Source organism: Pipistrellus hanaki, assembly GCF_964339955.1.
Source record: "Pipistrellus hanaki genome assembly, chromosome: 3".
Classification (NCBI taxonomy): domain Eukaryota; kingdom Metazoa; phylum Chordata; class Mammalia; order Chiroptera; family Vespertilionidae; genus Pipistrellus; species Pipistrellus hanaki.
The window spans coordinates 21,227,769-21,250,872 of NC_140505.1; the positions used below are offsets into that span (position 1 = coordinate 21,227,769).

General features: G+C 37.9%; 1 protein-coding gene across 1 annotated transcript in view; it reads left to right on the forward strand.

Annotated features, from left to right (window-relative positions):
* The window catches only part of LOC311620393 (A disintegrin and metallopeptidase domain 3-like), a 123,526-nt gene extending 109,884 nt beyond the window's left edge, over positions 1–13,642 (forward strand). Inside the window, exons 19-21 of the mRNA XM_084879744.1 lie at positions 7,833–7,998; positions 10,738–10,794; positions 13,468–13,642. Coding sequence (XP_084735870.1) covers positions 7,833–7,998; positions 10,738–10,792 — 221 coding nt within the window. The 3' untranslated portion in view covers positions 10,793–10,794; positions 13,468–13,642. The remainder of the gene's footprint in view (positions 1–7,832; positions 7,999–10,737; positions 10,795–13,467) is intronic.
* The last annotated feature ends 9,462 nt before the right edge of the window (positions 13,643–23,104 follow it).

The following is a 23,104-nucleotide window of genomic DNA, read 5'->3' on the forward strand; positions in this document are numbered from 1 at the left end:
GGTGTGCAAGAGGCAGCTGGTCGATGTTTCTCTCTCATCAACGTTTCTAGCTCTCTATCTCTCTCCCTTCCTCTCTGCAAAAAATCAATTAAATGTATATATAAAAAAAGGTAAAAAGGAACACAGACACAATAATAGATATTGACTACAAAAAGGTAACTTTCAGTAATAACTTTAAACGTAAACAGACTAAATGCTCCAATCAAAAAACTTCAAGTGGCTGAATGGGAAAAAAAAACAAAACAAAACAAAAAAATCAAACAAAAACAAAACAAAACATGACCCATATTATGCTGTGTACCAAAGACCTACATCAGAACAAGGGACTCACACAGATTGAAAGTGAAAGGAAAGAAAAATATATTTCAGGCAAATGGAAATGAAAAAAGTAGCTGGGGTAGCAATACTTATATCTGACAAAAAATAGGCCTCAAAGTGAAGGCCATAACAAGAGATAAGGAAGGCCACTTCATAATTCTATAGGGATCAATACAATTTGTCCTTAGGAAGCCCTGATAAACATATATGCACCCAATGCAGGAGCACCCAAATATATAACAAAACTCCTGGAAGATATCAAGGGAGAGATTACCGACAATATAATCATAGTAGAGAACTTTAATGCACCACTGATGTCACTGGATAAATTCTCTAGACAAAAAATCAGCAAAGAAACAGCAATCCTAAATGAGTCACTAGATCAGATGGATTTAACTGACATCTTCAAAATATTGCATCCCAAAGGCCACAGAATATATGTTCTTCTCAAGTGCACATCGGACATTTTAAAAATGTCCCCCCAAAGTCTCCCCAAATTCAGGAAGATCAAAATCGTATCAAGCATCTTCTCAGACCACAATAGCATAAAATTAGAAATAAACTATAATAAAAATAATCAAAAAACTCTTGGAAGCAGATAGCATGCTATTATGTAATGAATGGGTTACCAATGAGATCAAAGAAGAAATTAAAAGCATCTTGCAAACTAATGACAACAAAAACAAAGCAATCCAAATTCTATGGGATACAATAAAAGCAATCCTGAGAGAGAAATTCATTGCTCTACTGGCCTACCTCAAAAAGCAAGAACAAATGGTAGTAAATCATTTAACTCAACAACTCAAAGAATTATAAAGAGAGCATTGAGAAAAGCCCAGAGTGAGTAGAAGGAAGGAGATAATAAAGATTAGAGCAGAAATACATGGCATAGAGACTAAAAAAATTAATACAAAGATCAATGAAACCAAGAGCTGGTTCTCTGAAAGGATAAACAAGATGAATGAACCTCGAGCCAGGCTAACCAAGAAGCAGAGAGAAAGGACTCAAAAAAACAAAATCAGAAATGAGAGAGGCAAAAATAACAAAAGACCCCATAGAAACACAAAGGATTGTTTTTTTTTTTAAAAAAAAAAAAAGTACCATAAACAACTCTATTCCAACAAATTCGGTAGCCTGGAGGAAATGGACATATTCCTAGGAAAAAATACAACCTTCCAAAACTCAATCAGGAAGATTCTAAAAATCTCAATAGGCCAATAACTATGGATGAAATTGAAGCAGTCATCAAAAATCTCCCAGCAAACAAAAGTTCAGGGCCAGATGGCTTCACAGGAGAGTTTTACCAAGCATTCAAGGAAGGACTAAAACCTATCCTCCTTAGGCTATTCCAAAAAATTCAAGAGAAAGGGACACTTCCAAGTTCATTTTGTGAAGTCAGCATCACCCTAATACCAAAACCAGATAAAGACAAGACAATGAAGAAGAATTATAGGTCAATATCCCTCATGAACATAGATGACAAAATCATCAACAAAATTCTAGCAAATCGGATCCAGCAATACATCAGAGAGATCATACACTATGACCAAGTAGGATTTATCACGGGGATGCAAGAATGGTACAATATCCACAAATCAATAAACGTGATTCATCACATAAACAAATTTAGTGATAAAAATCACATAATCATTTCAATTGACTCAGGAAAAGCATTTGACAAATACAGCAACATTTTTTTTTTTTTAGAATATATTTTATTGACTTTTTACAGAGAGGAAGAGAGAGGAATAGAGAGCTAGAAACATCGATGAGAAAGAATCATCTATCAGCTGCCTCTTGAACAACCCCTACCGAGGAGATGCCTGCAACCAAGGTACATGCCCTTGACTGGAATCAAACTTGGAACATTTCAGACCGCAGGCTGATGCTCTATCCACTGAGCCAAACCGGTTTGGGCGTCCAGCACCATTTTTAATAAAAACTCTTAGCAAGGTGGAAATAGAAGGATCATACATCAACATAATATTATAAAATTCATATATGAAAAACCAATAGCCAATATCATACTCAATAGACAAAAAACTGAAACCATTTCCATAAGAACAGGAACAAGACAGGGATGCCCACTCTCACCACTCCTTTTCAACACAGTACTGGGAGTACTAGCCATTGCAATCAGACAAGAAGAAGAAGGAGAAGGAGAAGGAGGACAAGGAGGAGAAGAAGGAGAAGGAGAAAGAGGAGAAGAAAGAGGCATCTGAATTGGAAAAGAAAAATTAAACTGTCCCTATTTGCAGATCTCATGATATTGTACATAAAAAAAGACTCCATCAAAAAAACTAATAGACTTAATAAATGAATTTGGCAATGTAGCAGGATACAAAATTAATGCCAAGAAATCTATGGCCTTTCTATACACCAATAGTGAACTTACAGAAACAGAGATTAAAAAAACAATCCCATTTACCATCGCACCAAAAAATTAAGATACCTAGGAATAAACTTAACTAAGGAGGTAAAAGACTTATATGTGGAAAACTACAGGACACTGAAAAAAGAGATAGAGGAAGATGTAAACAGATGGAAGAACATACCGTGTTCATGGATTGGTAGAGTCAACATCAATAAAATGTCCATACTACCCAAAGCAATTTATAGGTTCAATGCACTCCCCATTAAAATACTAATGGCATACTTCACAGACCTAGAGAGAACTCTCAAAATTCATCTGGAATAAAAAAAGACCCCGAACAGTCACAGCAATCCTGAGAAAGAAGAATAGAGCCAGAGGGATTCCAATACCAGATTTCAAGCTGTATTACAAAGCCACTGTCCTCAAAAAAGCCTAGTACCTGCACAAGAATAGATATATAGACCAATGGAATAGAATAGAGAATCTGGATATTGACCCAAACCTCTATCTATACTCAATATTTGACAAAGGAGGCATGAACATACAATGGAGTCAAGACAGTCTCTTCAATAAATGGTGTAGGGAAAATGGACAGATACATGCAAAAAAACTGAAACTAGATTACCAACTTACACCATACACAAAAATAAACTCAAAATGGATACAGGACTTAAACATAAGAAGGGAAACCATAAAAATACTAGAGGAATCCATAGGCAGCAAAATCTCAGACATATGCCAAAAGAACTTCTTCACTGATACTGCCCCTAGGGCAATGGAAGCTAAAGAGAAAATAAACAAATGGGACTACACCAAAATAAAAAGCTTTTTTACAGCAAAAGAAACCATCAACAAAACAACAAGAAAGCCCTCTGTATGGGAGAACATATTTGTAAATGTTATCACTGATACAGGTTTAATCTCCAACATCTACAGAGAGCTTATACAACTTAATAAAAGGAAGATAAATGATCCAATTAAAACATGGGCAATGGATCTAAATAGAATCTTTTCAAAAGTAGCAGAAGGAAGACCAAGAGACACAGCGGTACCATCTCACACCTGTCAGAATGGCCAACATCAACAAATCAACAAACGACAAGTGTTGGTGAGGATGCAGAGAAAAAGGAACCCTCGTGCACTGCTGGTGGGAATGCAGACTGGTGCAGCCACTTTGGGAAACAGTATGTAGTTTCCTCAAAAAACTGAAAATGGAACTATCATTTGAACCAGTAATCCCACTCCTAAGAATATATCCTAAGAAACTAGAAAAACCCATCAAAAAGGATATGTGCACCCTTATGTTCATAGCACAATTTACAATAGCTAAGTTTTCTGACTGGATCAGAAAACTATGGTACACAATGGAATACTATTCTGCCATAAAAAAGGAATTCTTATCATTTGCAGCAACCTGGATGGAATTGGAGAACATTATGCTGAGTGAAATAAGCCAGTCAATGAAAGAAAAACACCACATGTTCTTACTAATTTATGGATAATAAAGAACATTATAAACTGATGAACAAAAAGATAGATACAGAGACAATAAACCAACAGATTGTCAAATTACAGTGGGGAGAGAAGGCAGATATGGGGGAGATAAGAGATCAACGGAAAGACTTGTATGCATGCATATAAGCATAACCAATGGATGCAAAACTCTGGGGAAGGAGGGCATGTATGGGAGTGGGGGGGGTAATGGTAAGATATGTACTTATATAATACCTTAATTTAAAAAAATGGGGGGGGGGGACTGGAGATCAGAGTAATGGGGAGCTGTGTCTCCCTTTGGGTTGAAAGAAACTGCACACACAGTTGCCAACCGCTAGCCTGATTTGCATGCCTGGGTACCTCAGCTTTTCCGTGCTTGTGCAGGTCTCAATGCTCTTTTAACTTTCCTTCTAGTTCTAGAACTTCCACTCAGCCAGCTTTCCTGTGCTTCTGGGTGATAGATGTTTTGTCTTTTAGTTGTGGTTTATGTGTGGTTGTGAGAGGCAGCACATACAAGTATATACTTTATATCACCATCTTGGTTTCTCTCTGGGATTTTCTTAGTGCTTTTTTCCCAGCAATGCCTAAGCTCTGGTATCTCATTTTCAATCACAAGCCAGTAAGAGCTGCCTTTGATTAGCTTCAGATTAGACCTCTACCATGGACACCTGGGAGGCTATCACCACACTTCTGGGTCCCTAATCTATAGAGCAGCTGTGCTGCACCCTGCAGTTTCACCCATTTCTGCTGCTGTGAACTCTGTGCTTTGCCTCCTTAACTCAGTGAAGAGCTGCACTTGCCTAGGACTCCAATTCTCTGCTGATGTCAGTAAATTCTCCATAAGTAGAGTAGAATTTTCATAAAGTCAACATCGTATTTTTCTTACTTCTGATATTATAGTTTGGCATGTTCTTTTGATTTCCAGAAATCACTTCCTCATATAGATTGTCTTATTTTTATATTCTATATAATAAGGAAATAATATGTAAATTGACCCTTATGCCCTTACAAGATGGCTGCCTATGACCAGGCCAGCAGGGGCATTAATGAGGGACAATCAAACGACTGAACCGCATGCTGCATAATGCAACCAGGTGGGCTTGGGTGCCATGAGGGGTGACCAGATCAACCGGGGGGGGGGGTGACCAGGCTGGCGGGGGGATTAGTGAGGGACAACCAAATGCCTGAACAGCAGGCTGCATGGGGAAACCATACCAGCAGGGGGTGGGGGAGCCATGCGGGTTGACCAGGCCAGCAGGGAGGGCAGTTGGGGGGACAAGACTGGAAGAGGGGGCAGTTAGGGGTGACCAGGCTGGCAAGGGGGGTGCACTTGGGGTAACCATGCCAGCAGGGGGGACAGTGAGGGGCAACTAGGCCAGCGGGGGTGGGGGGGCAGTTGGGGATGACCAGGCAGGCAGACAGGTGAGCTATTAGGAGGCAGCAGTCCACGCATATGAGAGGGATGATCAACTGCTGGGGATCAGGCTTAAACCAGCAGTCGGACATCCTCCAAGGGGTTCCGGATTGTAGAGGGCTCAGGCTAGGCTCAGGGGACCCCCACCCCCATGCACAAATTTTGTGCACTGGGCCTCTAGTTTTTATTATAAGAGGGCTAGTCCGGCAGCACTTAATGAAAAGATTTCGTCACAGCTAAAGTGGAAGCCCTACCTTCCTTAGGGTAATGGATATCTCTCAATCCAATAAATAGGTGAAATTTCTTTAATCAGTACATGAGAAGAAAGATCCACTTCCAATATGATATTGTGAGTGAAAATGGACTAATAGAGAATTGACCTTTTCTGATGGAGGAAGCAGGAAAAGGAAAGTTTTGAAATTACTGAGTTCTCCCATAATGTAAGGCTGTAGCATTTTTGGATGATTTCAACATTTTTGCATGTATTTTCCAATTTATTTCCTAATTATATAAAACATTGTGAATCACTTTATTTCTGTTAAGTCACTTCTTATCAATATGTAATTGGATTGTGTTTCTCAGTTATTGAACTTTTCTCTTTTGGCAGGGTGTGGCATTAATTTTATATACATTTAATATTATCACAGTTAACATTTAATTATCACAGAATGTCAGTGATTACTTAATTTTATGTATTTTAGTTGTCTGGATTATTTCTTTTGTTAAATTGAACCGAGTTTAGTTTCCAGAGATTTAAATTTTTTTCTGTAATGTATCATATCACCTAGAATATCTATTTTTCTACTTAATATAATCTAAATTGGAATAATATCATTTTATATAGGTACTATGGAAATTTAATCTAGCTTACTATTATTAGTTCAATTACTATTATTAATTCTGTTTCAACATTCAATTATATCAATAATTTTTAATTAAATCATTTTTTTGAAATTTCTTTTGTTTGCTCCTATTTTCAATGAAAGATCATATTAGGTAGTAATATAAATTTAATGTGTTCGAAGCAGCAGTTCACAGATGGGAATATGGTAAAAACATGAGTATATAGAACACAAATAAAGAGTATATATAAAATTATTTTTTGTGATTTTTAACTTTTTTTATTTTTTATTTTGATTGATTGATTAAGGTATTGCATAGGTGACCTTATCCCTCCATGGCCCCCAAATTCCCTAACTCATGCCCTCACCCCCCTGCTGTCTGTGCCCATTGTTTATGCTTATACCAGTATGCATGCATACAAGTCCTATAGTTGATCTTTTCCCTTTACTCCCACACTCCCCTACCTGCCCTCTGAGTTTTGGTGGACTGATCGATGCTTCTCTGTCTCTGGTACTGTTTTTGTTCATTAGATTATGTTGTTCATTATATTCCATAAATGAATGAGATCATGTGATATTTATCTTTCTCACTGGCTCATTTTACTTAGCAAAATAGTCTCCAATTCCAACCATGCTGTTGCAAATGGTAATAACTCCTTTTCTATTGCAGTGTAGTATTCCACTGTGTAGAAGTACCACTGATTTTTAATCCACTCATCTGCTAATAGGCACTTAGGCTGTGTCCAAATCCTAGCTATGGTAAATTATGTTACCATGAACATAGAGGTGCATATATCCCTTCTGATTGATATTTCTAGTTTCTTGGGATATATTCCTAGCAGTAGGATCACTGGGTCAAATGGGAGTTCCATTTTTAGTTTTTTGAGGAAATTTCATACTGTTCTTTACAGTGGCTGCACCGGTCTGCATTCCCACTAGCAGAGCATGAAGGTTCCTTTTTTCTCCACATCCTCACCAGGACTTGTCCTTTTTTGATTTGTTGATGATAGCCAAATCTGACAGGTGCAAGATAGTACCTCATTGTTGTTTTGATTTGCATCTCTCAGATGATTAGTGACTTTGAGCATGTTTTCATGTATCTTATGGCCTTCCTTATGTCCTCTTTCGAAAAGTATCTGTTTAGGTCCGATCCACATTTTTTGAATGGGTTGTTTATCTTCCTTTAAGTGGCATTGATATATATTGAATGACATAAGTATATAATGCACTTTGTGGCATAGTCACAGAATACTGGAAAAACCCTTTAACACTTTTAAATTCATTCATTCCATGATTATACAATTGGAATCCCAAGTTTTTATAAATCAAAATTCTATTATGCTTTAAATATTATTTTTGAAAATGTTAAGATGTACTCTCATGTTTTCAGGAACTGTTATGAACTTGCCAATAAAAAAACGACATTCTGCTCCTCATAAAAAAGTCCTTCGGATCAGTTTCTTCATTTTTCTACCTCTCCTTATTTTATTTGCCATCATTGCTCTTACGTGGAATAAAGCGAAATTTTGGAAAATACAGGAGACAATAAGTGAAGGGTAAGTAAAATTATTATTTCTTATATTTATATTGGAATGCATTTTGGTAATAATTCAAATGTAACTGAGAATATTACAAGTAGAAATTTTTGGATGGATTGGATTGATGTGTAGGAATACTGAGACTTATTATGTAATATTTTTCAGATTGTAAGTAGATAGGTATTCTTCATGTGCATAGATGTCCAGAAAAAAAATTGAAGCTACTCAGTAAATACTCAATGCCTTTCAAATAGGAAGCTATTCAGGTAAATTGCTTTAGGAGGTTTTATTTATTTCCTAAGAAACCCCACATTCAGATTAATAGAGATAGGGAAGCCAGTTTTGTGAACAGAATATATAGAAGGTAAGAAGAACATAAGATAGCAAAGAATGATGGAGAGAACACAGGATACTATACATTTTACAGATAATAAATATTGCTCAAGTGTTTCTAAAGTTAGAATGAAGGTAATTGTACAACTTTATTATGTAACAATAACACCAATACAGCCACAATTTTCTTAGGAAATATGGAAAAATGAGAATGGAGAATGAAAGATAAATAAGTGGATCTCTTAATTCCATACTAAAGTACAATTATTCTCATTCTTTCTTGTTTAAAATATGTTTTCATTGATTCCAGAGAAAGAGGAGACTAGACGAAGACAGAGAGAAAGGAGAGAGAGAGAGAGAGAGAGAGAGAGAGAGAGAGAGAGAGAGATGAGAGAGAAACATTGATTAGTTGCCTCCTACACACAACCTGACCTGGGAGGACCTGGAAATCTGGGCAAGTGCCCTGCATTGGCTGTGCTCCTTAATTTTGGAGAAATAAATAAATAAAATAATTATAGAAAAAGGTATCAACACCTCTATCTCTCAAGTTAGTTAATTTTACTTATAAACATCTTAGCAGCAACTAATTAAATTCAATGTAGTCATTCTGCCTGATTTATGTAGACATTTACATAATCAACAAACTATTATAAATGGACTTGAATGAATATCTGGCATCAATCTTGTGCTCTTGCTTAAGACATCTTGGACAAATCTGAATAGTTGTTGGAAGTAAACCTGGCTTTTAAAAGAAATGTTAGAGATGCAAGTCAAAACAAAAATGTGGTACCATCACAGACCTGTCAGAATGGCTCATATCAACAAATCAACAAATGACAAGTGTTGGTGAGGTTGTGGAGAAAAAGGAACCCTTTTGCACTGCTGGTGGGAATGCAGACTGGTGCAGCCACTGTGGGAAACAGTATGGAGTTTCCTCAAAAAACTGAAAATGGAACTCCCATTTGACCCAGTAGTCCCACTCTTAGGAATTTATCCTAAGAAACTAGAAAGACCAATCAAAAAAGATATATGCACCCCTATGTTCATAGCAGCACAATTTACAATGGCTAAGATTTGGAAACAGCCTAGGTGCCCATCAGCAGATGATTGGATCAAAAACTATGGTACATCTACACAATGGAATACTATGCTGCCATAAATAGGAATTCTTATCATTTGCAGCAACCTGGATGGAATTGGAGAACATTATGCTGACTAAAATAAGCCAGTCAATGAAAGAAAACACCACATGATCTCACTAATTTATGGATAATAAAGAACATTATAAACTGATGACCAAAAAGTTAGATTAACAGACAGTAAAGCAACAAACAGACTGTCAAATTACAGTGGGGAGGGTAGGGAGATACGGGGGAGATAAGAGATCAACGGAAGGACTTGTATGCATCCATATAAGCATAACCAATGTATGGAAAACTCTGGAGAGGGAGGGCATGTATGGGAGTTGGAGAGGACAATGGTAAAATATATACACATATATACCTTATAAAGAAAATAAATAAAAAGTAATTCTTGTTTAAAAAAAATAAAAGAAATGTTATAATGGGGAATGATTAATCATAACTAAAACTGGTCTTGACAATGTATGTTTTAGAGCAACACTAAGGAGCTTCAGGGTTGCAAGGATAAGTAGTTAGATAAGCATTAGAAAGACCAAATGTTAAATATTGATACTAGTGGCCCATCGTGCGATATTGCATGCAGTAGGCCGCCTGCCGCTTCCATGGGAGCCAGCAGGAGCCACAACTTGCTGCTAGGAGCCGGGCTGCTTCCCAGAGAGCTGGCAGGAGGGAGCCATGCTGTTTCCATAGGAGGTGGAAGCAAGCCACCAGGGCCCTAGGGAGGTGGGAGCTGCTGGAGGGAGCCGTGCCACTTCTGCTGGAGCCAGGAAAGACGAGTGCAATTCCATGGGAGGTGGGAGGGAGCCACTGCCTGCGGAAGCAGAGTTGGGGGCAGACCTAGAGGTGCTCCTTGCATCTCTGGTGACCAGTTGCGCAGACAGCCCTGCCTCTCACAAAATGCAGCCCTGCCCACCCGTGGTCATTACTGTGACACTGTAATGGACAATTTGCATATTCTCTCTCTCTCTCTCTCTCTCTCTCTCTCTCTCTCTCTCCATATATATATATATATATATATATATATATATATATATATATATATATATATATATGTGTGTGTGTGTGTGTGTGTGTGTGTGTGTGTGTGTGTGTGTGTGTGTGTGTAGATAGATAGATAAATAGATAGATAGATAGTATCACTGGCTGGAATATAGAAGACAAAGTGGATCTTGACATACATTGTTTGAGTAATTAGTACAAATATACCTTTGTTACTGTTCTTGATTTTGCTTAAGATTGAAATGTTTCCAAACCTAAAACTAATATTATTTATTTTATACAGGTCTATATCAGAAAACAGCAGTAGTAACAGCTACACAAGTCATACACTGAATTAAAGGTGAAATGAAGGAATCAAACATTCCTCTAAAATATCATTGCTGAGATAGTTTCTTTAATCTTTGCAATATCTAAACATGAGACATAATTTTCAATGTTTCTCCACCATCATTCCTAGTTGCCAGTATCTTATACTAAAACTAAAGCTAATTCAAATATTATTTTATAATCTTCAGAAGTAGTTAATGTTAACTAGTATTAGTCAGTAATTTATTTGTCAACCATTTTTCTTTTTGAAAAAGGAATGACTTTGAAGAGATTTAAATATATTCTTAAAATAGTTATAAATTATCATGTATCCTGTTCACTCACTTAATGTGCTAATTGGTAGACTTACATGGATCATTTCCAAATATTTACTTTTCTTCCTCACTAAAATTCCATGGTTATGTTTATTCTTGTTTCATAAATGAGTAAACAAACAAAAGAATTTAAATAATCCCCATGTGTATAGAATTTTAGTAAGTTTTGGAGTTGGAGTTTAAGACAATCAGACTCAAGGGTTTAAACTAAAAACTCCACAATTTTTACACAGATAGGCTATTACATAAATAGGGGTGGATAATGGAATGTACATTTAGTGAGGACCTCTTAGATGTCAAAGAAAATGTTACATGTACTCTCCAAGGCAGAAAGATAATTACATTCTCCAAAATAGAATAAAGTAGGCATTTGTATATAGTTTTTTAAATTTTAACTCATATACATAAAGAAATCATGTTATGAGTTCTACTATTTGGAGTAAATGCAAAAATGCAAAAATTCAACCAAGAATGAGTGAGAACAGTGTTCATCCAATAAATTGCATGCCATTCCTCTATATCAGACTTTGAGAGTTAAATTATTGTATCTGTTTCCTCATCCTCTACCAGAGAACACATTTATAATTCCTAAGCAGAATGTAAATTAGTCTTATTTCTGACTAGACCAATCTGTACTTCTTTGATCACTCAATTGAAATCTAAATCTCAGGTGAGAATTTTGGCACTTGGCTCACTATCTTTCAAATCCTTTAATCACAGTCTCATCCTCATGCTGGATAACCTTCCCAAAAACTAATCACCACCACCCAACCTCACTTATTTTCTTCTAGAGCTATAAACTGATCTCTAATTTTTTCCATCGCTTAAATTATGTATTCACTATGTTGCTTTGGGTGATATTTTTCTTGTTTTTTTACAGTTTTCTCCTGCTACACATACATGATGGTTACATTAAGGTTTTGCTTCAAAATTTTCAAATAATGGGTTAGGCAGTCAGTCCATAAACAAACACTTTTCATAAATTGATTATATAGTGTATTGGAAGTGATTAATCAGAAGGGAAAGATTAGGGCAGTAGGGGTAATTGGGAGAGTTGATGTTGATGAAGGAATTTGGTAGGAAGTTTCTAAAATATGGTTGACTTGGTAGGCTCTGTTGAGCAAGTGATATTTAAGCAATCTTTAGATGTTTGAAAGAAGTCCCAGGGATTCACAGGGTCATCTCAGAAGAGAGAGTGCAGGCAATAATGGAGGTCAGAGAGACACCTCAGATAAGGTCTCAAATTTCCTTTTTTAAAAAATTTAAATAGATGGCCGGGACCAGTTTGGCTCAGTGGATAGAGCGTTGGTCTGCGGATTGAAAGGTCTCAGGTTCGATTCTCGTCAGGGCATGTACCTTGGTTGCGGGCACATCCCCATAGGAGGTGTGCAAGAGGCAGCTGATCGATGATTCTCTCTCATCGATGTTTCTAGCTCTCTATCCCTCTCTCTTTCTCTCTGTGAAAAATCAATAAAATATATATTTTTTAAAAAAGAATGAAAAGTTCTAGCACAAAGCTAGCCCCTGGAAGTGTTCAAAAGATTGTACTTTATCCCTGTCTTTGAGGAGCTTATTATCAAATTAGAAAAAATTGACTTTGTTGTGAAACAGTGTCATGTAATCCTGATTTGACAAGCACAGCTGGAACTCAGAACGTGGAGAACAGCCTGGAGAGTATGGGATACACAGGAAAGATATGACAAGGGCAGGTTTGGAAGAAAAGAAAAGATCAAAAAGTTACATGAGATAGATGTAGAGTTTATTAAGTAGTGAGTGATGGTTATATTTGGATGAATATATTTGTTATTCTACAAAGAATTATGAAGACTAAAACATTTCTGGCAAATGATAATGACACCTTTTACTGAACACATATTATAGAGTAGGCTAGAAGCACTCTGGTGTTGGAAGGATGATGTGCAGGGGAGTGAAGTGTGAGTTCTGTTTTGAACATGTGTATGTTCTCTTCATGTTCTCTTCACAGAGAACTCTTAGAAGTATTCCTCCTCTGTAGACAAAAATAGATCAATTAATCATTGTTATTATTTATTTCTTCACATATTTTCATTTTCAGTGTTATCCTCTCTGTTTTTCTTGTTGGTGATTTTATTTCACCCAGATGAAGCATGGGGACTGTGTATGTGAGATATTTTATCAATACCAATTTATAATGTAATTTTAATATGGCTAGCACAAAGAATTTAGGAAAAGGAAATGGGTTTACAAATTTTGTGGAACAGGCATACATTGTGACAGTATTACCAGTGTCTTATTATACCAATGAAATTCTATATCTAGATAGATACGTAGTAAAATTAGTTTTATTAAGTTAAAATTTAACATTTCTATTTTCTATACTATTGTTTTTACAGCAGTGCCTGGGCAATAATGTCAAAAAGCCATAGGTTGGAGAAAAGATATTACCAAGAAGCTCACATTAACTGGCCTGATGCAAAAATGAAAAGAAAAAAAAATCTGCTCTCTTTTTTCTCCTTATGTTATGGCTTACAGCTTTCAGATTCACAAACCAAAATAAATCCTGCGAGCAAAAGTATGTAGGCTTGTGTCTGCTGATTCTCCTACTGGGGTCCTTTAGTGGGAAATAAGTGGTTTTGCCTCTTTTGAAAGAGGGAGGCTTTTACATCCCAGGGAGGACATTCCTTTGTCCACTGCAGCTGCTGCCCTCAGATGCCCATGGCCATGCTAACTGCTCCCATCTCAAAAGAGGATACCTACAGTCCACATCTCTGCAATAGCTTGTGATTCCCTTCCCCATCCATCCCAGGCTTGGGATTTGAAGTGTTGCCAAGTAAGCCCAGCTCCAAGCCCCCAGAGTGTCACTAGCATCCCACTCATCTTCAAGGAATTGCTCCCACTGAGTTCCTGGTCATAGATAACTATTCTGTCTCCAGGTAATACTTTCTTAGCCTCATGTAACTTGAGATCTAGGCTGTATCTTTGTCCTTTTGGGGACCCGGGTTTACTACTTTTTCTTTACTTGAAGCTGAGCTTTTCTGGGTAAGATTTTCTTGCTTTAGTGTTTGTTGCCTCTTCCCATCAAACTCTTACTGCGATAGGTGCACTTCTGCTCAACCCATTATACATGGATTAGAAACCACCAGCCTCCCTGAAGATAATTAGGAAGTGGGCATTCTCTAATACGCAAAGATGCTCCTGAGTCAGGGGTGGGGTATACTTTTATAAATGTCCATCAATGGTGGAGGTAGTGATGATTTTGCCAGAGTAATTTTAGAAAACTTAAAACTTAATTTTAGAAAACTCAAAGCCAGTCTGCAGTAAGCAATGGCTTTTGAGAACTTACCTCTGTCATTAAAAGATTTCATACTAGAGTATACCTATGAAAGTTTTAATTGGGTTGGTTATTTTATTGCTATTGAGTTCCTTATATATTTTGGATATTAATCCCTTATCAAATATAAAATTTACAAGGATTTCCTGGCATAATATAGCTGGTCTCTTCAGTCTGCTAATTATTTCTTTTGCTGTGCAGAAGCTTTCTAATTTGATGCAATTCCATTGCTTATTTTTGCTTATGTCACCTGTGTTTTGAGATCACATCCAAAATACCGCTGCCCAGCCTGAACCGGTTTGGCTCAATGCATAGAGTGTCGGCCTGCAGACTGGAAGGTCCTGAGTTCAATTCCGGTCAAGGGCATGTACCTTGGTTGCGGGCACATCCCCTGTGGGGGCTGTGCAGGAGGCATCTGGTCAATGGTTCTCTCTCATCGATGTTTCTAGCTCTCTATCCCTCTCCCTTCCTTTCTGTAAAAAATCAATAAAATATATTTGAAAAAAAAATACCGCTGCCCAGACTATGATCAGAAAGCTTTTGCCTATGTTTTCTCCTAAGTGTTTTAGAGTTTCAGGTCTTATGTGTAAGTCTTTAATCTATTTTGAGTTTATTTGTGGATTAAGAGGCCAGATCAGGGTCCAATTTTATTCCTTTGCATATGAATATATTGTTTTCCTAACACCATTTATTGAAAGGCTTATACATTCCCCAATGCGTGTTCCTGGCAGTCCTGGGCTGCTCCCACCTTTTCGCTATTGTGAATAATGCTCCTGTAAACATTAGTGTACAGATATCTAATTAAGACCATGCTTTCAATTCTTTTGTGTGTATTCCCAGAAGTCAGGTTGTACTGGTCCATCCATATGGTAATTATTCTATTTTTAAGTTTTTTGGGTAATGTTTTCACAGTGACTGCATATTTTACATTTTACATTGACACCCTTTGTGCACAAATATTCCAATTCTTATACATCCATACTAGCACTTAATATTTTCTGTTTGTTTGTGTGTTATTTTTTTGTACCCTTCCTCATTGGTATGAGGTGACATGACATTTGATCTGCATTTCTTCAATGATGACTGACGCAGAGTATCTTTTTCATATATCTTGTGGCTATTTATATATCTTTTTGTTGAAAGTTCTGTTCAAATCCCTTGGACAATTTGACTTAGATTATTTGTTGTTGTTCTTTATGTTGTAAATTTAGCAGCTTCTATATAATCAGAATTTTAATCCCTTATAAGATTATAATTTGCAAACTGAAATGTGATTTGCAAATATATTTTTTTTCATTGTGTGGGTTGCCTTTTCACTCTTTAGGGTCCCTTGATATGCAAAAGTTTTAATTTTCATGAAGTTCTATTTGTCTGTTTCTCTTTTATCTGAGCCTTTGATGTCATATTAAAAAAAAAATCATTACCAAACCCAACTAACTTTGTGGAGTTGTTGTTGCTTTTTCTGTTTTCTTTGAAGACTTTATTATTTATTTTCTATACTATGTCTTCTACTAGAGACCCGATGCATAAAATTCATGCCTGGTGTGGGGGGGTCCCCTCTGTCCAGCTTTTACCCTCTCCAATCCAGGACGCTTGGGGAATGTCCAACTGCGGGTTTAGTCCCAATCCTGAAGATTGGGCCTAAACTGGCAGTCAGACATCCCTCTCATAATCTGGGACCGCTATCTCTTAACTGCTCACCTGCATGCCTACCTGGTTGCCCCTAACTGCCTCTGCGTGCCTGCCTGATCACCCCTAACTGTCCACCCTGCTGGCCTGGTCGCCCCCAACTTTCCCTCCCCACTGGCCTTGTAGTCCTTTAGTGCCCCTCCCCCACTGGCCTGGTTAGCACTTACTGCACTCCCTGCTAGAGTGGTTTCCCCCAACTAGGCCCCCCTGCAGACCTGGCCATCCCATGCTGCCCACTGCTCAGTCATTTGGTCACCCCTCACTAACTCCTGCCAACCTGGTCACCCCACAGAGCCTGCTGCTTGGCCCTTTAGTCACCTCTCACTAACCCCCCTGCCAGCATGGTCACCCCCAATGGCCACCCCTGCAGGCCAGGTCGCCCCATGCAGCCTGCTGCTTAGTCATTTGGTTGTCCCTCACTAACCTCCCTGCCAGCCTGGTAAACCCACAAAGCCTGTTCAGTCATCTGTTCGGTTGTTTCAGATGCTACGGTCGCTTAGCCTTTTATATATATATATATATTGATAGATAGATAGATAGATTGATTGATTTTGAGTTAATTTTTGAATGTGGTGTTAAGAAAGGGTCTAATTTTTATCCTTTTGCATATGAATATTCAGCTTTGCTGCACTATTTGCTGAAAAGATAGTCCTTCCATTCAGCAAATTTTATTTAAATATTTTTTCTTTATTGATTAAGGTATTACATATGTGTTCTTATCCCCCCATTGCCCTCCCACGCACTCCTTAGGCTCATATTATCATCTGCCTAGTGTCTGTCCATTGGTTATGCATGTATACAAGTCTTTATGTTGATCTCTCCCCTTTACCCCCCGCCTTCCCCTGCTTTCCCTCTGAGGTCTGATGGTCTGCTCAATGTTTCTCTGTCTCTGGATCTGTTTTTGTTCACTAGTTTTTATTGTTCACCATATTCCACAAATGAGTGAGATCATATAATATTTATATTCCTTGGAATGACATGTTGCTTAGCATAATGCTCTCCAGGTCCATCTACTATGTTGCAAATGTTGGGAGTTCCTTCATTTTATAGCGCAGAATAGTATTCCATTGTGTAGATGTACCACAGTTTTTTAATCCACTCATCTGCTGATGGACACTTAGGCTGTTTCAAAATCTAAGCTATTGAAAATTATGCTGCTATGAACATGGGGGTTCATATATCTTTTCTGATTGGTGTTTCTGGTGTATTGGGATATATTCCTACAAGTGGAAATACTGGGTCAAATTGAAGTTCCATTTTTAGTTTTTTGAGGAAACTCCATACTGTTCTCCACAGTGGCTGCACCAGTCTGCATTTCCACCAGCGTGCCTGAGGGGTCCTTTTTCTCCACATCCTTGCCATAAACTATCATTTGTTGATTTGTTGATGTTAGGCATCCATGATGATACCTCATTGTTATTTTGATTTGCATCTCTTGGAGGATTAGTGACTTTGAACATCCTATCTAATAAAGAGGGAATATGCAAATTGACTGTAACTCTGCAATGAAGATGGCAGCAGCTGAGCTGGGATGCTTGCATTGTTGCCATGGTGATGGTGCAAGCGTTCTGCCTCACCGCACTCATGGAGGGCCTCTGAACCTGCTTCATCGCTGCTGCCCCAGGGTTTGGAGGAGCAGAGACACAAGCCCACACAGGGTCCTGGCATCCAGAAGCCCCAAGCCCTGCAGCTGTGATGGCACTGGGGTCACTGGGGCTGCAGTGGACACACAAACCCACAGGAAATCGGTGGAAAGGAAGAAAAACTATCATAACTTTATCTCCCTTTCCACAAGATGAGAAAACTGACCCTGATTTATTTAGTTATATGGCCCACACCTTTCTATAAGCACAGGGTATGTTATGACCACTCCAAGGAAGACCTGGTCAGAATACTATCTCCAGGGAATAATGTTACTGTGGCAAATCATCTAAGAGAGGAAACAAGTTTTTGTCATATTTATTCTGAAGGTTTGAGAACATACCACCACAACATATGCCGTGTTGTTATTTTGATGATCTTGAGCTGCAGATATTTGAAAAACAGCAAATACAAGGAGAGGATTTCACTGAAGTCTCCTGATCTGCCTAAAATTGGACCCTCCTAAACGAGCTTAAATGTCATATGTACCTTTGGTGGAAAAAGTGTCATCAGACAGCTAAAGCTGACTCCTGTCACAGGACTGGAGACTAGAAGTTGATATCACACCCAATCTTTGTTACAAACTATGTCTAACCACCCCCATTCAACTTTCCTAAAAAATCATTTAGTCTCCTCTAAGAAGCCTACATTTCCCATCCCTTTTCCCTAGGAAGAAGGTATTTAAATCTGGATTCTAAGCCACCTTGGGGAGTTATTCATTTTTCCCTGCGATCTCCCACACATATACATGAAGTGCACATGTTAATAAACTTCTGTTTTTCTCTTGGTAATCTGTTTTTCATTACAAGGGCCTTCGCTAAGAAATAAGAAGGGTAGAGGAAAATTATTTTTCCTCCTCCATAATTCCATCTTTGGAAATCAAGTCCTGGGCTGAACAGTGAGGTTGGCTCAAGTGCCAAGCAGTCCAGGCTAAGGAGAGGGAAGCCTCTAGGGGGAAATCAATGATACTGGCATCAAGACAGAGGGCACACATATGGTTACTGATAGGAGTTTATAGTGGTTCAACATTTTTGGAGGATGATTTGGCAAAGTTGATAGAAATGTTCAAGGTACATCTAAGAGTCTTCTAGGAATCTCATCTGCTGAGATAAAGCAGATAAAGCATGAGTGCATAAGCTCTGGTCAGAACTCAGGATGCCACTGCGGGCTCCCCTTCCACAATAGGAAAACCTGCTAACAACCTCCATTTTTAGGACAAAGTGGCATCTATATTAATAATAGGGGTAATATGCTAATTAAATTGAACATCTTCCAGACAACCTTCTGGACATCCTTCCGGACAAAGCCATAGTGGCAGGGCTGAGACAGAGGCAGTTAGAGGTAATCAGGCAGGCAGGGGAGAGCAGTTAGAAGAATCATTGGCAGGCGGGTGAACAGTTAGGAGCCAGGAGTCCCAAGGGGACACAGATTGAAGAGCATGCAGGCCAGGCTGAGGGATTCCTCTCCCATGCACGAATGTCATGCACTGGGCCTCCAGTGTTTTCATATGTCTCTCAGCCTTCCTTATGTCCTATTTTGAAAAGTATCCATTTAGGTCCATTGCCCATTGTTTGATTGGATTGTTTATCTTTTTTATTTTTTTTTCTTTAAGTTGTATGAGTTCCCTGTAAATATTGGGCATTAAATCCTTATCAGAGATAGCATTGGCAGATATGTTCTCCCATGTAGTGGGCTTTCTTGTATACCGGGCCAGCTCAGTCAAGGGTTCAGTTAGCCTCAGCACAGGAGGGGGGAGGGGGGGTTGGAGGGCTGCGAATGATTAAAGAAAAGACAAAGAAAAGACAGAATAAGCTGGGTGGATCTCCTGTGCCTGGCTGAGGCCACAGAGAGAAATCCAGCTAGCAAACTGAGGCTTTATTTTATAGTTGGAGAAAAACAAGGTAGTGGTCAACATAGTTACAATGTTCTTGTAAGTTTCATATGTTTTGGCAGCACTTGCTGCATCTCCCACAGCCCATTATCTACCCAGGAATGTCATAAGGTCAAGCTCAATTATGCTAAGAGGGCTGTGTCCTCTAAGTTGGGACTTCTTTGTGGCTTTGCCAACAGGTCAGTCCGAGGCTTAACCCTATAGCCGCTCCCTTCATTCTTGTTTTGTTGGTTTCTTTTGCTGTGCAATTTGCTATTTTGGTTTAGTCCCATTGTTTTTCTCTTTAGTTTTTATTGCCCAAGGAACTGTATAGGTCAGTGATTCCCAAAGTGGTCTATATCGACCCCCAGGGGTCTATGACAACCTGCAAGGGGTCTACGTCAGTGAAAAAAAAATTTGGGGGTCCATGAAATGAAAATGGGGGTCCACGATAGTGGATCTCAACATACACTGATAGTACCTATTTACTTACATCATATTATCTTATAATATAAAAACATATACATTATTTATAAAAGTACCTATGAAGTAAAAAATTTATTATATATGTTTATAAAATTGTGTAAGTTGTAGGATAAAAACCTGCACATAATGATATACCAGTATCATCTTGTTACAAGCATACGCGCAGTAAACATTCTTGCCAATTTTTGTCTCAAAGCTTCGCGAACTTGCACCGACTTGTTCAATTCGTCACTCTATAAATATGAATGTGAGAAAAATACGTTCATTCGTTTCCTGAATCTTGAATAGGAAAGTGCTGAGAAAATATTTTAAAAAAATATAAACTGGTAGTTTATCATACAAATTATAGTGAATCAGTGTTATTTTGTTTGAGAATGCCAGAGAAAAGTAGGTACATTATTTTGAAACTAGGTTTGATGATGTTTTGACTATGGTAATACCACCGTGGATAATTAACCCATATGGTGAAATAGAAGAAACGAATGTCATAATACAAGAGGAACTGACTGAAATAAGTACAAACGAAGAACTTAAGTTTCAGTTTAAAAACGGATATCAGCAATTCTGGCTGCAAAAAAACATACCCGTTACTTATCCCGTATTATGGAATATAGCGAGGAAATTTTTTATTTCCTTTCCATCGTCATACCTTGTGGAAAGGGGGTTTAGCGCTGTTACCAATCTCCTAACGAAAAAAAGAAACAGACTGGACATCATTAGCCGAGGAGATTTAAGATTAAACCTTACAAAATTGACACCAAATGTTGATAATTTAGTATTAAAGCATCAGGTTCATCCTTCCCACTAAAAACATTTACTTATTGCTTAGTTTATTTTATGTTACGTATATTTTATATAACAGATACAAAATTTTATTTTGAGTAGTTTTAATTTAAATTCAATAAATAAATGTATAAAACTTAACATGTGTTTTTATTTCAAGTTTTTAACACTAAACTTCACTACAGTTAGAAATTTACAAAAAAATCAATATCAGGTAAGTAGGGGGTCTACCCAAAACCGAAAAACAAGGGGTCTATGGCACAAACAAGTTTGGGAACCTCTGGTATAGGTGAAGAAATTACTTTGGCATATGTCTGAGATTTTGCTGCCTGTGGAATTCTCTAAGATTTTTATGTTTTCCTATTTTATGTTTAAGTCCTTTATCCGTTTTGAATTTATTTTTGTGTATGGTTTAAGTTGGTGGTCTAGTTTCATTTTTTCTTTTTTTTGCATGTATCTGACCAATTTTCCCAATACCATATATTGAGGAGACTATCTTGACTCCATTGTATGCTCTTGCCTCCTTTGTCAAATATTAATTGAGCATAGTGGTTTGAGTTGATTTCTGGGTTCTGTATTCTATTAAATTGGTCGATATATCTGTTCTTGTGCCAGTAACTTGCAGTTTTTGAGAAAAGTGACTTTGTAATACATCTTGATTTCTTCCTACTTTGTTCTCAGGATTCCTGCAGATATTCGGGGTCTTTTTATTCTAGATTAACTTTTGGAGAGTTTGTTCTAGGTCTGTGAAGTATGCCAATGCTGTTTTAATGGGGAGTGCATTAAATCTATAGATTGCTTTGGGTAGTATGGACATTCTAATGATGTTGATTCTACCAATATGTGAACACAGTATGTTCTTCCATCTGTTTATGTCTTCCTCTATCTCTTTTTTCAGTGTCCTATAGTTTTCCAAGTATAGGTCTTTTACTAATACCTCCTAAGTATGTTCTTTCCATTTTGAGTGGTCTTGCTAAACTCCTAGATGATTATTTGACCATATACATAAAAGTTTCTTTTTGGACTCTCTAATCTCATCTTTTGATCCATGTCTGTCTTTATGTCAATATTCTTTTTTTATTTTGTAGATTTATAATTACTTTTGAGATTAGAATGGGTGAGTCCTCCAACTTTGTCCTTTTCAAGATTGCTTGGGCTATGTGGGATTCCTTGCATTTTTGTTGTTGTTTGTTTATTTAATAGCTCATTGATTTTTGGAGAGAGAAACATCAATGTGAGACCACAATACCAACCTGTTGCCTCTTGTATGCCTCCCACTGGGGATCGAGCCAGCAAACGTGGCATATATTCTTTTTTTATTTTTTAAATAAATCTTTATTGTTCATATTATTACAAATGTTCCTCATTTCACTGAGACATGTTTGGCTCAGTGGATAGTGTTGGCCTGTGGACTGAAAGGTCCCAGATTCGATTCTGGTCAAGGGCATGTACCTTGGTTGTGGGCACATCCCCAGTGGGGGTGGCGCAAGAGGCAGCTGATTGATGATTCTCTCTCATCGATGATTCTATCTCTCTATCCTTCTCTCTTCCTCTCTGTAAAAAAATCAATAAAAATATATTTAAAAAAAACCCACAAATGTTCCTCATTTTTTCCCCTTCCATTGCTCCCTTCCACCAGGTTCCCACCCCACCCTCTGCCCTTTACCCACCCCCATTGTCCTCATCCATAGGTGCACAGTTTATGTTCAGTCTCTTCCCACACCCGCCACTCCCCTTTTCCCTGAGAATCGTCAGTTCACTCCCCTTCCATATCTCTGATTCTATTATATTCACCAGTTAATATTATTCATTTTTTAACTTCCTTGGTTTTTAGATTCACTTGTGTTTTTGTTTGTTTGTTTGTTTTTTAATATATTTTATTGATTTTTCTTACAGAGAGGAAGGGAGAGGGATAGAGAGCTAGAAACGTCAATGAGAGAGAAACATCGACCAGCTGCCTCTTGCACACCCCCTACCGGGGATGTGCCCGCAACCAATTTACATGCCCTTGACCGGAATCGAACCTGGGACCTTTCAGTCCGCAGACCGACGCTCTACCACTGAGCTCTCTCTCTTTTACTGGGACCCCCATAATTCTAATGTTGGTTTGCCTGAAGTTGTCCCAAAGGTTTCTTACATTATCTTCAACTTTCTGGATTCTCTAGTCTTCTTGCTTCTGCAAAGGAGTGTCTTCTGGCCCTTTATGTTCCTAATCTTTGACTTGATTCTT